Source organism: Bos indicus, chromosome 20 (genome assembly GCF_029378745.1).
Source record: "Bos indicus isolate NIAB-ARS_2022 breed Sahiwal x Tharparkar chromosome 20, NIAB-ARS_B.indTharparkar_mat_pri_1.0, whole genome shotgun sequence".
NCBI lineage: Eukaryota > Metazoa > Chordata > Mammalia > Artiodactyla > Bovidae > Bos > Bos indicus.
In genome coordinates, this window is record NC_091779.1 from 6,790,984 (window position 1) to 6,808,710 (window position 17,727).

General features: G+C 42.7%; 1 protein-coding gene across 1 annotated transcript in view; it reads left to right on the top strand.

The window, feature by feature from the left end:
- LOC109575074 (beta-hexosaminidase subunit beta-like) overlaps window positions 1-2,512 on the top strand; it is a 34,904-nt gene extending 32,392 nt beyond the window's left edge. The window contains exons 11-14 of the mRNA XM_070774537.1: window positions 199-373; window positions 1,548-1,638; window positions 1,795-1,899; window positions 2,342-2,512. Coding sequence (XP_070630638.1) covers window positions 199-373; window positions 1,548-1,638; window positions 1,795-1,899; window positions 2,342-2,402 — 432 coding nt within the window. The 3' untranslated portion in view covers window positions 2,403-2,512. The remainder of the gene's footprint in view (window positions 1-198; window positions 374-1,547; window positions 1,639-1,794; window positions 1,900-2,341) is intronic.
- Window positions 2,513-17,727: the final 15,215 nt, after the last annotated feature.

A 17,727-nucleotide genomic window follows, 5' to 3' on the forward strand; every position in this document is an offset into this window, starting at 1 on the left:
TTAAAAGGTTTGATGAAATGTCTACGCCCCTGTTATTACAAATAGCATTAGATATTACCTCAAAGAGGAAAGAGGAAAGAAGAAAACATTGCTTTATTCAAGGATCTTGAAAAGTTATTAGCTACAATGCCTTAGACTTTTAATTTCATCTCCTGTAGCTGCGAGACCTAATACATATTTCATTTGTAACTTTAATAGCTTACACCAGGCACAGTAGTTCAAGTGTGGAAAAAGCAGAACTTTCCTATGAAACTAAGTCAAGTTACAGCAGCTGGCTTCCCTGTGATCCTTTCTGCTCCTTGGTACTTAGATTTGATCAGTTATGGAGAAGACTGGAGACAGTACTACTCTGTGAAGCCTCTTAACTTTGCGGGTAAGTGAAGCAACCACCATTGCTTGACGTGTTAGGTTTTACAAACCCTCCCCTCCCTCCAGGGAATCTTTACCTAGGTACCACCTACTATCCTTCCTTTTATGTTTGATCCTTGATTTTCCTTGTGTATAATCCAACAGACTGAACTCAGTATCATTTTAAACTTTGTGAAAGAAACTGTTTGCGACCCCATGGACTGTAGCCCACCAGGCTCCGCCATCCATGGGATTCTCCAGGCAAGAATACTGGAGTGGGTTGCCATTTCCTTCTCCAGGGGATCTTCCCAACCCAGGGATCAAACCCAGGTCTCCTACATTGCAGGCAGACACTTTAACCTCTGAGCCATTTGGTAAGCTTCGAAAGAAATTGTATTCTTTCCTAAATGAAAGAACTTCTAAAGTAAGATTCCCTTACACTGATAAGACTTGTCACTATGCATTCAAAGAGGCCTGACTGCAGGAGCATTGTCTCTCCTCTGAGCTTCCTCTGCGATGTGACACCTAAGTAGGGATCGCTTCCTGTTCGGTGGCTTCCGGGCTCTAAGGAGGAGGCATCCTTGGGGGTGGGCATGTCTGAGTGGTGGGGCTCTAGGCTCTCAAACCCCATATAACAGTTCTGCTTTGTCCAGTGTACACAGTTTTGTACACTAGGCTTTAATATACAATTTCCTTTGAGGAAAAGTGTTCTGGTGTTTAAAAAGTTTCAAAACTGTAGGTCTGTCAGGAACTGTTTCTCCAAAAGCATTTTCTGAGAACCAAGAAGTCGTAATTACTGTAGATACCTAGTCTCTTTGATTCCAAAAGATAGGTACTGAAGGCAGGAGTGGTGGTCACGAGCATAGTCCAGCTTGCATTCCTTGGCACACTGTTCACAGGCAACCAGGGGAAGTGCTGGTGTCCAAATAAGTTTGCAGAAAACCAAAATAAAATGGTCTCTTTAGTACTGGCCGGCTACATTAGTCGACACACACTAACAAATACTCTGTGAACCACGGGGTCAGTTGCGGCAATAAAGTTTGCCACCATTTTTTGTGCCACAGCTGTGAACGTCTCCCAAGGTCCTCCTGACTCCCAGGGAGAAGCCTTGCCCCAGGCTAACACCAGAAGCCAGCGCCGCCTCTGTGTGTGAGCCTCAGGTTGCAACCACCTCACTCACACCACTGACTGTAATCTAGGTACTCCGGAACAGAAACAGCTCGTCATTGGTGGAGAAGCCTGCATATGGGGAGAGTATGTGGATGCAACTAACCTTACTCCAAGATTATGGTATGGAACCTCAGGGAGAACATGTGGACTAAGGGGCCTCAGCTTCTCTTCTCCACCAAGCGGGAAAGCACTACAAACTTGCCCAAGTGTGTGGTTTGCTTCTTGAAGAAAACATGAATGTAAACTGCCTTGGGGGATGTGTGGTTTAAATTTTAGGCCTCGGGCGAGTGCTGTTGGTGAGAGACTCTGGAGTCACCAAGAAGTCACAGACCTAGATGATGCTTACAGGAGGCTAACAAGACACCGCTGCAGAATGGTCGGGTAAGACACATTTATTTGTCAGGCTAGGACACTGTGAAGTACAGGGTGATTTTTTACCTTCTTTAGTGTTAGCTTGGAGAAGGAAATGGCAACCCCCTCCAGTATTCTTGCCTGGAGAATCCCAGGGACGGAGGTGCCTAGTGGGCTGCCGTCTACACGGTCGCACAGAGTCAGACACGACTGAAGCGACTTAGCAGCAGCAGCAGCAGTGTTCGCTAGCTTATTGGGATTTTTTTTTTTTTTTGCTATAAACAGAAATGTATATACCTAACAGGTAGTGATCTCATCAGGAAAAATTGGCAACTGTTTCTCCATTAACTATGAATCTCTTTTTAGTAATCTGTGGTATGGTTTAGTGATTCTGACTTGAGCTACTAAGTTTCTTAAGACAGACATGAATTATATCAATCTAAAACATCTTTTGTTTATACTTGTCCTACAGAAGAGGAATAGCTGCACAACCTCTCTTTACTGGATATTGTGAGCATGAGGGCGGAATGTAAAGACCAGCTGAAACAGAAGAAAGATATGGGAAAAGAGCCCACAGTCATCCATACTACAATCAACCTGATTTTAAAAATCATGTTTTTGAATAAAATATCTTTTTATTGAACCTCCATAGAAGACTGACATCTTTCTTGTGAGACAAGCGTAAAATCAACCAACCAAAAACCTTGTGATATCTATCACTCAGTGTATTCCAAAAGACTGAATCTTAACTACCAACAGTAATAATTTACTAGATACACAATACAGCTCAGGTACATTAGCCGTCAACATCAGAGCACGTTTCTCATGCTCTCAAGTAGGATGAGCGGCCACCTGTGCCACCGCCTGTTCAAGTTCTCTTTTAAATTGTTCTCACTGAAAACGAAGTAGGTAGGTGCTCCTGTTCCCTCCAAGGACTTAGGACAGGCCATGTCTCTGGCTGAGCAGCATACTTTGGTCTTGAGGATTCATGGCTTGATAATTAGACAGCTAAGGCAAAAGTAGCTGAGACTGATGTTAATGTTCGAAGCACAGTTGAATAACCCTAATCAAAATAATTTAAGTTAGTTAGCTCTGCAAAGTTAAGCCTCAAATCTCTCCCTGCACATCTTTTGACCATTATCAGGAAAAATTTGGTAAGTACCGTGGAGGACAGAAAACCAGGAGCGGAGGTATGCTTCAGAAGCATTCCCCAGTCCCAGCGTTTGGTAAAGACTCTGCTGGCACTTAGACGCCTGTCCTAGAGCAGGAGAGGCTGGTGGGGAAAAGAATGACAGGAAGAACTGGCTGAGCCAGCAATAGCAGAAGTAGATAAGTGCTCAGCATGGGAAAACGGTCATTGAGGCTGATGACACATTTTGGTAGAGCACAGCTCAAACTTTGTGGAGGACTGGAAAGCCCTCCCCCACACATCCACACCCGTGCGGATAGAATCCCTGGGATTTCTCAAGCAATTTATGTAAAATATGTAGATTTAGTCACAGAGTACCTACCATGATTTCTGCTAAGGGAACATATCCAATAACAACTTTGTTGTCTTGGCGAGACTGGATTTCCTGAATGTTCCCTCTTCTCTGTGCCAGGTCTGCTAGGACAGGGCTGAGGTACTCTCTGCTCACTGTCACCTCAAGATTCATCAGGGGCTCCAAAATTTGCTTATCAGCTTTCTTCAGAGCCTAAAAAAATTAAGGGATGTTAACTCCTCTTCCTTAGACTGCAGATCAGACTTCTGTTACGAAGGGAAGATTCATAAAACCTTAAATACTATCCATACTCTTAAGCACAGAGCCTCCAGCAAAAAGACAGAAGCCTGCCTTAACACTCTATAAGAAGTCCAGAAGGTCAACGTTCGCTCGTCCGTGCATGCCGACAGTGCGCCTGAGACCTCATGTATGTGTTGCAGGAGGGTGCTTGGTAAAGTCTGATTATGTAGAGTACCTGTGAACATGTGCCCAGAGACACAGGGAAAGAAAATGGTTTTCCCCTCTCAAAGACATACTTCCTTCATGTATCTCCTCTTTTATGTTTGAAACCTACAGTTACAGTGCATGCTACAAGTCGGGGCAATCAAGGAGGGAAGTAAAGGAGCTAAAAACACAATAAATAGAACATATTCTCAGTGTAAAACAAACAGAATTCTGTTCAGAATTTCAGATTTCAAAGGCCAAGAAGAACAAGCGCATACAGAAACTGAAAAAAGCTAAAACAGCATCAGGCAAATAGGAAGTGGACAAAAACTGGGGAAGCAGCAGAGGAACAAAGACATCTTGGGGTCCTAGTCAGATTGTCTGTAAGCATCATTCCATCAGCCAAACTGGTACATGGATTCAGAGGGCATTTGCAAGCACTGTAGCTACTGATGGGTTTGCTTTAAAAGGTAACCTACTCCTCCAGCCTACCAGAGTTAAAACAATTTCCTATATATTCTAAGCTGTTTGGTTGTCAGGTGGGATGCAATTATCATGGATTTAGCAGTGGAAATCAGACCAAAGAGAAGGGCTCTGGAATGTGGCCTCTCCTTTATCTGGCTCTGGCCGATCATCCTCTCTGCTCACCGGCCCCCACTCACTCAGGACCGGACGCTACCATGGCGTCTATTGTCCAGTAATGCTCTGCACCTCGGACGCTTCTGTTCCCCACAGTTCAGCACCTCCGCCTTCCCCTCTCCCTGCTACCTTCACGATCATGAAAAATGGGCAGACTGGTAAAAACTTCAGTATATTCTCTTTATCGTAGAAATTTCAGAAAACTATAGCACACATATATATAGTAAAAGCATAATTTCAGTTCTTTGCAGCTGATTAAGCCTTGAAAATCACTATCAACTGAAATGACTCAACCAGAGAAAAAGTAATAATCATTGAATGAAAACATTACTAAAAAATAATGACAGTCCCTACAAATGACTAAATAGATCCTAAGTATTTTTGCAATTCTTACCCAAAGCTTCGTGCCACTCCACATGATATCTTTTTGAATAACATTACGGAGTGGGGAAAGACTAAAAATTAAGAGGAATAATGCTGTATCTAAGGAAAAGTCAGAGTTCTGTGTGACTGAACAAGAGGTGTTGTGCTCGTGGGTCTGTCCTTAGTTCTCTTTTCACAGGCTTTTCCGTGGGAACAACTGCCTAGTTACAGAGCGTCAAAGCTTCCTCAAAGCTGCACTCGAGTCACAGTCTTTGGGTGCTCCTTGTAATCCACTGGCCTGCTCTGGGATGATGTCCAAGTATCTTGCAGCAACACGATATGGCCCAAACTGATCTCATTATTTTCTTTTCCAAACACTTGCCTGCTCTTTCCTCTTTCTGTTGATGGCGTCACTAGTCTTCATGCATCTTTGATTTCCTTTTTCCCCAACATAAGCTGTAAGATTTCTATTCCTACTGCTGATGCTCTAGCCCAGATCTAGTCTATTCCCTGTCTGGGGCTCTTCATACTCCAGTCCCTCCTATATTCTAATGATTATGCTGCTCTCTTCAAAATGTTTAAATCATTTACCACACTTCTCAAATCTCAAATTCCTCAGTGTAGTTTCTTACAGATTTCCCTACAGTTGGACTATATTTTACTTTTCCAACCCTAATTTCATCACCCCCTGCCTTCTTTAATCTTTCCATGTCTAGAATGCTGCCACTGTACCCATAGCCTCCAAAACATCACAGGTCAACAATTAAGGAAACTGTAAAAGTCCCCGTGTGCTTGTCTTTTGAAGTGAAATGCTGACTCAAGAGTTAATGATTGGAAAATGTGAAGATGTAGAAACAAGGATAGTTGTTGGGCTAGGGAACTGGGAACAATTTAGACTATAATTCTGTCACAAAGCAGAATTACCAAACTCACAGTTCCCTTAAAGATATAAAGGCCTGACACACACTCCTAAATTGTTTTTACCAGAAGCAAACTCCCCTCCCAATGAAAACTGCCAACCTCAGGAACATAGACCGTAGACTGGTTGAAACAGCCTGCTCCTGAAACACTATAGTGGGTCACAGTCTTGAGATCACTGGCTCATCATGGCCCTCTTTGCCTGGAAAAGCAACTAAAGCTACTCTTTCCTGTTTCACCAAAAACTCTTGTCTCCACGTTTCTATTCAGCACCTGTGAACAGAGGCTGAATTTTAGCAATATTTAACTTCTTTCAAAGTCAAAAAGAGGAGTTGCAGAGAGTCAGATGTGACTAAAGAACTGAACAACCACTGGGTAAGTTTTAGGTATGTAACAGTGGAACCATCACCACCATCAAGATAATGAAACATATCATATCCATCAGCCCTGAATGTTTCTTCCTGACCTTATGTAATCCCTTCCCTGACCCCTGCCCTCTCTAACCTCACCCCACTCCCTCCTTTCCACTTATCCAAACAAATTGCTCATCTGCTTTTGTCATCAAAGATTAGTTTACATTATCTAAAAATTTTTTAGAAATCATTCAGTATGTTTTCTTCTTTAAGGTTCTTTTTTTACTCGGCATAATTATTTTAAGATTCATACATGTTGTAGTATTGTTACCAAACCAAACTTGGGTTCACTTGCCCTGGCACAGTAAAACCATCCTAGTGACACACGGGATTGTGGTGAGGGAAAATACAGTGTTTATTGCCAGGCACCACACAAGGAGTTCAGACAGCTAATACTCAGGAAGCCTGAGTGCCCTGAAGGGTTTCAGCAAAGCAGTTTTAAAGGCAGGGTGAGGGAGGTCGCAGGATACATGACCAGCTTGTGCACAACTTGGTTGACAAGCTGTGAGCTTGGTGAGCTCACAGCGCAGTGTCACGGGTTAGCATTATCAGTCCTCAGGCTCCAGTAGGCCTGGGTATTATGTGCTCATGGTCGTTAAGTAGTTAGCTTCTCCCATTTGGTGGGGTGTTCATACCTGTAAAACCACTCAGGTATCATATACTCTGATCTAGGTACTTCAGAGGGGCACTTCAGCAGAGCACGCAGGGGCTCTGTCCCAGGGCCCAAAGGGCTCTGCTCCATTTCAGTATTTCTATGTGCACTCTGCTCACAGCAGTAGCCTCCTGGGGGCTCAGAGAAGCTATCATTTCCCCTTTTTTATTTACTTAATTTTTATTTTTGGCTGTGTCATTTTTTAATATTTATTTACTTATTTACTTTTTATTTTGGCTGTCAGGTCTTAGTTGCATCACGTGCGATCTTTGTTGCCCCGAGTGGGCTTAGTTGCCCCATGGCATCTGGGATCTTCATTTGCCAACCAGGAATTGAACCCGAGTTCTCTGCATTGGAAGGCAGATCACTGGACCATTAGGGAAGTTCCGCTATCATTTTAAAAGCCTTTATTTAACCAGTTGCTTTACACATAGTATCTCAAATCCTTATAATAGCCTTGTAGTGTGTTGTTCAGTCACTAAGTTGTGTCCAAATCTTTGGGACCCCATGGACTGCAGCATGCCAGGCTTCCCTGTCTTTCACTATCTCCTGGAGTTTTCTCAAACTCATGTCCATTGAGTCAGTGATGCCATCCAACCATCTCATCCTCTGTCGCCCTCTTCTCCTCATACCCTCAATCTTTCCCAGCATCAGGGTTTTTTCCAGTGAGTTGACTCTTCACTTCAGGTGGTTAAAGTACTGGAGCTTCAGCTTCAACATCAGTCCTTCCAATGAATATTCAGGGTTTATTTCTGGTAGGATTGACTCGTTTGATATCCTTGCAGTCAAACAGACTCTCAAGAGTCTTCTCCAGCTTCACAGTTCGAAAGCATCAATTCATGGTCCAACTCTCACATCCATACATGACTATCAGGAAAACCATAGCTTTGATTAGACGGACCTTATGACAGTCTTGCAAGGTATAGAAAATTGATTGAAATGAGCAGGACCCTGTGGTACCCTCCAGGGGACAAATGTTTTCCCTGCCCTCCATTTCTTGTTTGTGGGAAATAGACATCAAGGAGGCTGAAAGACCTTTCCTGGGTGCTAAAGGGCAGATTCAATAACTAACCTAGGAAGTAAGGGGATCAAGGGGTCTGTCCTGGTGACTCAGTGGTAAAGAATCCACCTGTAATTCAAAAGACTTGGGTTTTATCCCTGGGTCTGGAAAATCCTCTGAAGAAGGAAATGGCAACCCATTCCAGTGTTCTTGCCTGGGAAATCCCATGGACAGAGGAGCCTGGTGGGCTATAGTTCATGGAGTGGCAAAAGGGTCAGACACAACTTAGCAACTAATTAACAACAACAAAGGGAATGAGGATACAAAGGAGGCGCAATCAAGAAACAGTAGCGCAGTGATGTGTCAGGGCCCTCGTGCCACCTCAAGGAATATGCATCACACTGTCTTTAAGTTTTTCTGCAGGAACTAAGGCCCCCACCCAGATGGAAGATGGTAATGTCAGTCTGAGCATAAGACTCCTGTTTCCTCACCAACAACTAATCAGAAGAAAGTCTGCACACAGTGGAGGATAATGAAGACTCTGGACCTCCCCCCGCCTTCCCCTCGAATGTTTAACTTCCTTTTCTCTGTTTAAAAACTTTCATTGTCAAGTAGGTTTTTGGAAAGGAGTCTGCCTTCTTCCCAGGATGCTGGCCAACTGAATAAAGCGTTTCCTTTCCAACCAACACTTGTCTCTTGAGTACTGACTTTGAAGCAGTGGAATCTGAGTTCAATAACATGGTCTTATGTTACAGATGAGCAAAGTGAGGCTCAGAAAAACACTGCTAGGAAGTTTGAGAACCAGGATCTGATTCTACGTGGACTAACTACACATTCTCTTCTTCCCATGGGCCAGGCTGCCCCTCTGAAATCATCTTAATTTGTAAAGAATTTGGCTTCCACTATTGAAGCCTGAATCTGGAAAAACTGCTTCCCACCTACCCTCCCCAAATGTTAGGAGCCGTGTTAGGCATTACTGACAAAATGGAGGCACGACCCCAACCCCCTCTCCTCATCCCGCAGACATGGTCCTGGGATGAAGGAGTTAGGTCTTGTGATTCTGACTTGTTCTTTCCTTTCTTCGGTTGAGTTGGCTGGAAAGAATGTTAAGGTGCTTATTGTTCTTGAGAGAAGCATGAGAAAGCACAAAGCCTTCTGCAGTTGTGCCCAGAAAATAATCTATAAAGTAACCACTGACATTTGTTCAAGGATCTTTACAAAGAATGTTCCAGGATGAGCACATAGGCCGCAGCTTGAGGCCATGGGAAGGATTGTTATCTGAGACCTGTTTGTGAGGGGAATGTTTATGGCAAAGGAAGTTTGCTGAGCTTAGGGTTTAGGAATAATTAAGAATAGCTAGAAGCCTTTTTAGGAGATAGTGAGCTTAGGATACTAGGGGCAAGCAGGATTTAGAAAGATAAGAAATAAACTGAGGGATGTGGTATGCAGCCCAGACATAAGCATGAGTTACAATGTAACTCTGGTTGAAGGGCAACAGTGATTTATGGAGACAAAGTCTGGGTAAGGGGGAGCTGAAAATGTAAAACCTCCGATCTAATACTTTTGTCAAAGTATAAAAGAAGACCTGACGCTTGAAATAAACATGCAGTCCCACACCTTGAGTCAGAGGCTGCATCATTCTCCGCCGACACTGCTCATCTCTTCAGGCTGATTCTCTGGCTGCTGGAGCTGGATTCCGGCACCCAAACTCCAATCAAGAAGAAAGATGAAAAAATTATAAGAAAATGGAATTTTTCTGTAATTAGCGAAAAGCAGAGTTCAAGATCAAAGGACAAATGTGCAAAGAAAAACACACACAAAAACAAGCTAGCTGTTGAAGCACACTGCTACAATTCTTAGGAGGTCCCCCCTTTAAAACACACCCCTTCACCTGTTTCCTGTCTGCATCAGGTAACCCTGCCTGGGCTGGGTCCAGCCTCCATGGATCACAATCAAGGCATGTCATGGCTAAATTTCACAGAGCCAGGCTCCATTCCTTTGTGGAGCAGGACAGGTTGTCTATTCTCTGAGAGCCTTGGTCTCGTACAGACCCACTCCTTATAGACTGTGGATGTCATCAGTTCAGTTCAGTCACTCAGTCATGTCCAACTCTTTCCGACCCCTTGGACTGCAGCACCCTAGAGTTCCCTGTCCATCACCAACTCACAAAGCTTGCTTAAACTTATGTCATTGAGTTGGTGATACCATCTCATTTTCTGTCTTTCCCTTCTCTTCCCACCTTCAGTCTTTCCAAGCATCAGGGTCTTTTCAAATGAGTCAGCTCTTCTCATCAGGTGGCCAAAGTATTGGAGTTTCAGCTTCAGCATCAGTCCCTCCAATAAATATTCAGGACTGATTTCCTTTAGGATGGACTGGTTGGATCTCCTTGCTGTCCAAGGGACTCTCAAGAGTCTTCTCCAACACCACAGTTCAAAAGCAACAATTCTTCGGCGCTCAGCTTTCTTCACAGTCCAACTCTCACATCCATACATGACTACTGGAAAAACCATAGCCTTGACTGCTGCTGCTGCTGCTAAGTTGCTTCAGTCGTGTCTGACTCTGTGCAACCCCATAGATGGCAGCCCACCAGATTTCCCATCCCTGGGATGCTCCAGGCAAGAACACTGGAGTGGGTTGCCATTTCCTTCTCCAATGCATGAAAGTGAAAAGGGTAAGTGAAGTCGCTCAGTTGTGTCTGACTCCAGCGATCCCATGGACTGCAGCCTACCAGGCTCCTCCATCCATGGGATTTTCCAGGCAAAAGTACTGGAGTGGGGTGCCATTGCCTTCTCCAATAGCCTTGACTAGACAGACCTCTGTTGGCAAAGTAATGTCTCTGCTTTTTAGTATGCTGTCTAGGTTGGTCATAGCTTTTCTTCTAAGGAGCAAGTGTCTTTTGATTTCATGGCTGCAGTTACCATCTGCAGTGATTTTGGAGCCCCCCAAAATTAAGCCCATCACTGTTTATGTTGTTTCCCCATCTATTTGCCATGAAGTGATGAGACCAGATGCCATGATCTTAGTTTTCTGAGTGTTGAGTTTTAGCCAACCTTTTCACTCTCCTTTTTCACTTTCATCAAGAGGTTCTTTAGTTCTTCGCTTTCTGCCATAAGTGGGGTATCATTTGCATATATGAGGTTATTGGTATTTCTCCTGGCAATCTTGATTCTGGCTTGTGCTTCATCCAGCTTGGCATTTTGCATGATGTACTCTGCATAGAAGTTAAATAAGCAGAGTGACAACATACAGCCTTGATGTACTCCTTTCCTGATTTGGAACCAGTCTGTTGTTCCATGTCCAATTCTAACTGTTGCTTCTTGACCTGCATACAGATTTTTCAGAAAGGAGGTAAGGTGGTCTGGTATTCCCATCTGTTGAAGAATTTTCCAGTTTGTTGTGATCCACACAGTCAAGGGCTTTGGCATAGTCAATAAAGCAGAAGTAGATGTTTGTCTGGAACTCTATTGCTTTTTCAATGATCCAATGGATGTTGGAAATTTGATCTCTGGTTCCTCTGCCTTTTCTAAATCCAGCTTGAATATCTGGAAGTTCACAGTTCATGCACTGTTGAAGCCTGGCTTGGAGAATTTTGAGCATTACTTCTCTACCCTGTGAGATGAGTGCAACTGTGTGTTAGTTTGAGCATTCTTTGACATTGCCCTTCTTTGGGATTGGAATGAAAACTGACCTTTTCCAGTTCTGTGGCCACTGCTGAGTTTTCCAAATTTGTTGGCATATTGAGTGCAGCACTCTCACAGCATCATCTTTTAGGATTTGAAATAGCTCAACTGGAATTCCATCACCTCCACTAGCTTTGTTCGTACTGATGCTTTCTAAGGCCCACTTGACTTCACATTCCAGGGTGTCTAACTCTAGGTGAGTGATCACACCATCTTGATTATCTGGGTCATGAAGCTCTTTTTTGTACAGTTTTTCTGTGTATTCTTGCCACCTCTTCTTAATATCTTCTGCTTCTGTTAGGTCTACACCATTTCTGTTCTTTATTGTGCCCATCTTTGCATGAAAATTTCCCTTGGTATCTCTAATTTTCTTGGAGAGATCTCTAGTCTTTCCCATTCTATTGTTTTCCTCTATTTCTTTGCATTGATCACTGAGGAAGGCTTTCTTATCTCTCCTTGCTATTCTTTGGAACTCTGCATTCAGATGTTTATATCTTTAATTTTCTCCTTTGCTTTTCACTTCTCTTCTTTTCACAGCTATTTGTAAGGCCTCCTCAGATAACTGTTTTGCCTTTTTGCATTTCTTTTTCTTGGGGATGGTCTTGATCACTGCCACTGGTACAATGTCATGAACCTCTGTCCAACCTGAGATGATTTAATGTTACCCGCTGTAAACAGTGTGATGCGCATGGGGCTGGTTAGCCTTTGAGGAACCCCTAATCAAGAATCCACACTTCAGGGATGATTAGTAAGCCTCTGAAGCATCCTAATCAAGAAGATACACTCCAGAATTGCGGATTAGAATTATTGTTTTTGAAAGAGCAGGTTGGTTAACTAGTAGAAGTAATGAGTAGAATGATTCCCATTGAAAAGCAGAATTGAAATCTGTGACTAATTAGAAAGTGGCTTCCTAGGTGGCTCAGTGGTAAAGAATCTACCTGCCGATGCAAGAGATGTGGGTTTGATCCCTGGGTTGGGAAGATCGCCTGGAGAAGGAAATGGCAACCCACTCCCGTACTCTTGCCAAGAAAACCCCATGAACAGAGGGAGCCTGGTGGGCTACAGTCCATGGGGTCACAAAGAGTCATACACGACTTAGTGACTAAATAGCAGCCGGAGAAAGACTATAATGGGCCCTACAAGTAAATATGAGGATCTGGTCTGCCCAGACCATGCCTTTGGAGCAGCACTTGCCCTTCAGACTCGCTTGACCCTGTGCTCCTTCTCATCCCTCTGGCCTGTTTCCTGACCCAACCAGTAAGTTGGCTAATTCTGCTTTAAAAATTACTGTTCCTCCTTAGAATGAACCTCTCAAGCAAAGTTGGAATGCCTAAAGATTGCGAGGGACTTTTCCCCCACTCACAAGTCACCACTGTATGATCATTTTTATACCTGCTTGTTAATAAACACTGACACACTTAGCAGAAATTGGTCTCAGATTTCATTTCATCACAATAAACAAGCTGGTAGCAAATTTGTCAAGGAGAGGATGTACAGTCTCCACTCTCTCTAATGCCAGAGGTAACCAGCTTTTACAAGAATAACAAAAACAACAACAAGTAAATTGCCCAAGGCTGACTTGCTGGTGAATCCATTGGCTTAGGACAGTTTGCAGCACTACCCTTTTAACCTGAAAATACACCTCCACAAGGCCCTGGGATCTCCCACTTCTGTGTATGAAGCAAAGACAGACATGCTGACTTCAGAGTTGCGAAGCTGAAAGATGCCACCCGTCCCTTCTGCCCTCCAAATCCCGACTTTGATCTACAGGTGGAGAGAATTTACCACAGTGAGGTGCCTTCTAATTAGCTGCAAAGACTGTGGCTGCCAGGACTGCTTCACTAATGTCCTGAGGCTAGTGCTCTGCAGGTTCCCTGGTTGTGTGCAGGGAAGTGAGGCTCTGAGTGTGGAGTTGGGGGAGCAGGGGTGGGGGGTGAGGGGGTTGGCCCTGGCAGGGACACCTGGTTGGGGAAAGGGCGGGAGGAGCAACACCTGCTCCTGCGTAACGATCCTGTTGTCTTTATGAGGACAAGACTTCCAACTGGTCCAAGTGAGCGTTTTGTTGCTGGTAGACAATGAGAACCAGGCCTCCAATCACAGCCAACCAGTCACAGCCAACTTAACCCACTATTATGGAAATTGCTCCAATTAAGTGCATCATATTTGCATGTGAAATGACAACTAAGTGCTTGCCTCAGAGGCAATTTTTGCAAATGAAGCTGGTGTTAACAAAATAGGGTAGTTTGTCCTTTGTTGGGATTATTCGTGACCCAGTGAGATGGCAGCCCTCCTCAAGCCTTGCCTTGTGGCCTGTCATAAATTACTTGTCCCTCAAATGCTTCCTATGGCTTGCAGATGAGCCCTTGAAATAAATGGGCTTCAATCACCAGTTTGAACAATTGTCCTGTCTCCAAGTAATAAAACATCTGGAAAATTGGGCTAAATGGATAAAACAGTTCTCTGTAATAAGTATCTGGCATCCTTACAACTCTTATAATGTTGTTTTTTTTTTTTTTAATGACCAGATGTGGTACTTTTGTGTTACGAAGAACAGAGGCATGTTTCGTCGTGTTTTTATTGCATTGAAATGCAACATATATTTTCATAGCTCCCTGGAGAATTGCTCTCCCATTGATTAGGGATTGTTGATGTGTTGGTTTACAAACTTGAAAAGTAAGTGAACCGCTCAGAAAATTGCAGACATAATTTAAACCGTCAATAAACTGGACACTCACAAGGCACCAGCTTAAGAGAAAGAATTCAGTCCATAAATTTACCTTCACTCCTAGTGGATATGTTCCATCAAATCTTTGATCTTGCTGTCGTTTATATTCTTATCTGTCTTCTGGAATATGTACAGCTTTATGAAAAAATGGTTTCATCAAACTTGCTGTTCACTTCTTTCCAACTTCTCATTAAGAAAGCTTAGCTGCTAACCCACCTGTGTAGTCTCCATTTTATAGACCTTTGTGGGGTTCCAACAAGATGCTTTTAACATCTGTGTGTGTATGGGGAACGGAAACAAAGATATTTAGAACACTGTCCACTGGGCTACTATTCTAAAAATCTCCTTGAACACCACACCACCAAAGACACACACACACACCCCCATTTATTTTAAAAAGTTTGGAAAACACAGAAAAATACAAGAAGACATTTTGTTGTACCCCTGAAACACAACATTGTAAACCAATTATACCTCGATTTAAAAAGTAAATGTTTAAAAAAGTATAGAAGAAAACTGAAAAATCATCTGTAGCCATATCCAGTTATTACTACAGTGTATATACGTAGCATTTTTCATTTGATAAGATTAGAATGATATTCTATATACTTTTTTGTCACTTCAAATACCACACATGTTTTGTTCTTTTAAAATAGGAAACTTGATGGAAAGGCTATTTTTATTGAACTAGTTTACTGGGGGACATTTGGAGTTTTTAGGAACGTTCAGAGCTGTAAACAGTCTGTGATATTGAAGTTGCCGAGGGCAAGGAGGGAGGGAGAGGGATGGCTGGGAGTTTGGGGTTGGTAGACACAACCAACCATTATTTTTAGAATGGATAAACAAGATCGTAGTGCACAGGAACTATAGCCAATCTCCTTAGAGACACTATAATGGAGAATAATATAAAAAAAGAATATATATGTGTAAAGCTGAGTCACTTTGCCCTACAGCAGAGATTGCCACAACACTGTAAACCAACAATACTTCAATGAAAAAGAACAGTCTAGGAGAAATATCTTTCTATGAAAATCTTTTCATAGATCTCTGATTATTTCCTAGAAGTAGAATGGCTAGAAGGGCTTCCCTGGTGGCTCAGACAGTAATGAATTTGCCTGCAATGCGGAAGACCTGGGTTTGATCCCTGGGTTGGGAAGATCCCTTGGAGGAGGGCATGGCAACCCACTCCAGTATTCTTGCCTGGAGAATTCCAGGGACAGAGGAACCTGGCGAGCTGAAGAATTGGATACAGTTGAGCAACACACACACACACACACACACACACACACACACACCTGTTTAAGTTGCCATTGTTCCTCTAGGCTGCCCGCCAGTCTCCTCTGTCCATGGGATTTCCCAAGCAAGAATACTGAGTGGGTTGCCATGCCCTCCTCCAGGGGGTCTTCCCCACCCAGGGATCGAGCCCGTCTCCAGTGCCGCCCAGGGCTTCAGTTTACTCAGTGGTAGACCTGAAGAGTGTGGCTCAGCTGGTAAAGAATCCGCCTGCAATATGGGAGACCTGGGCTCAATCCCTGGGCTGGGAGGATCCCTGGAGAAGGGAAAGGCTACCCACCCCAGTATTCTGGCCTGGAGAACCCCATGGAGACAGGAGCCTGTTGGGCTAGACAGTTCAGGGACCCTACTTGCTGCAGCTAAGTGTGACAGTCCGTGGGGTTGCAAAGAGTCGGACACGACTGAGCGACTTTCAAGCCTCAAACCTGAAGAGAAGCTATGAGCTTCAAGTGTGTGCTTTGAAATGTACTTATTTTGTTAATATTTGCAAATAGGGTTGAGGAATTGGGGAAAAAAAAAAGGCAGTAGTGGGAGGGGCAATTTCTTAAGTAGGCCTTAAAATACCCGATTTGGATTCCTGAAACATTTAATTGTGTAGCCTTGGGCAAATGGTTTAACTTCTGCTGGCTTTTTTTTCCGCTTGGAAATAAAATGAAGTTTGTTTCTGACCTAGGACCAAATCCTTCACAAAAGAGAAAATATAGCTAGTTAATAAATTTCTGGAAATATGTACCAACTTCGATGGTAATCAAAGACAAGATAGATTAATATAATAATGAAATAAGATTTTTTTACTGATAAAGAAATATTTTTTTTTAAATACCCACTAAGTGCTGTGAAAGTGTGGTTAAATGGACACTTTAGGAGTATACCTGGCTATAATCCTTTTGAGAAGCAATTTTTACAATCACGCACCTTGAGACTTCTTTCCTTTGGGACCAGTAGGTCCCATCTCTACTAATTTAGCCTAAAAGAAATTCACCTAAGATGTAGAAAAAAATGGTACATAAAGATGTTGTCAGAGAGTGAAAGATACCAGGAAAATCTCAATAGTAGGGACAATGATAATGTGGTAGATTTTATAATGACATAATTCATTTAGATTTTTGCTTAAATGACACGGGGTAATCCAAAACAAGTATATTTATGTTAGAGTATTTCACTATCAGAAATATATAAGTAAATTATAGCATGCAATCATAAAAAATAATATTTAGTAAGAGTAACAATAAGAAAATATTCATGCTATAATGTTAGGTGAAAAAAAGCAGAAAATAAAATTGTCTAATCAATATTATATGCCTGTGGAGAAATACCATGAACGGCACAAAAACTAAAAGAAAAATTTATGGGGACATAATGTGCAGCATGATGACAATGGTTAATAATGCTGAATTGTATGTTTAAAAGTTGCTAAGAGAGCAGATCTTACAAGTTTTCATCACAAGGGAAAAAATCATAACAATTTATGGTGATGGAGGTTAACTAGGCTTAGTGTGTGACCGTTTCGCAATACATACAAGTATTGAATCATTATGTTATACACCTGAAACTAACAAAAAATTATTTCAAAAACGCTTAAAATTATAGAGGTTTTCTTTGGAGTATGGTGAATGTTCCCCCTTTCTACTTTTCTATATTTTCCAAAATTTATACTTGGCTAAAAGTAAACCCACTTTTTAGATGAATATTTCTCCTGAATGAAAACATAATTATGAAAGGAAAAATATGTTAGGTAAGGTCTTATTGTACGTGGACACGAGGCTGAGGAATTCTGCTGAATTCAGATCTTGGAGCAAAGGTACCATGAAAACACATTTCATGAAGAAACTCTGCAGTATGTCAAATGACCTTTCCATCCACAATGTGAGCGATCGGCTTTCAACATTATGTATTGAATTTCCTTAAGTAGAACTTAGTTTTAAAAATATGTCAGTTTCCAAATACAATCAGAACTAAAACAGAAAAGCCTGCTTAAACTAGGGAAGATGTGAGCCCCCAGCGGGTTCATCCGTCAGGCCTGTGTTCCGTTTCTGGCTTTTCTTTCTCACCTCTCTGCCTCCCTGTTGATTTCCCCTTATTCTCATTCAGAGGATAACTCCTGGGGGTCAAGGACTGTCAACTTCAATTTACGTTCCGCTTTCAGAACGCCCTGGGGATCTAATGAGCCTCGGTGCAAGTGCAATTGGCCTCTGCTCCAGCTCTGAGTTTGTCGTGCTGGGAGGCAGAGAGGGGTTGATTGCTCTGTGA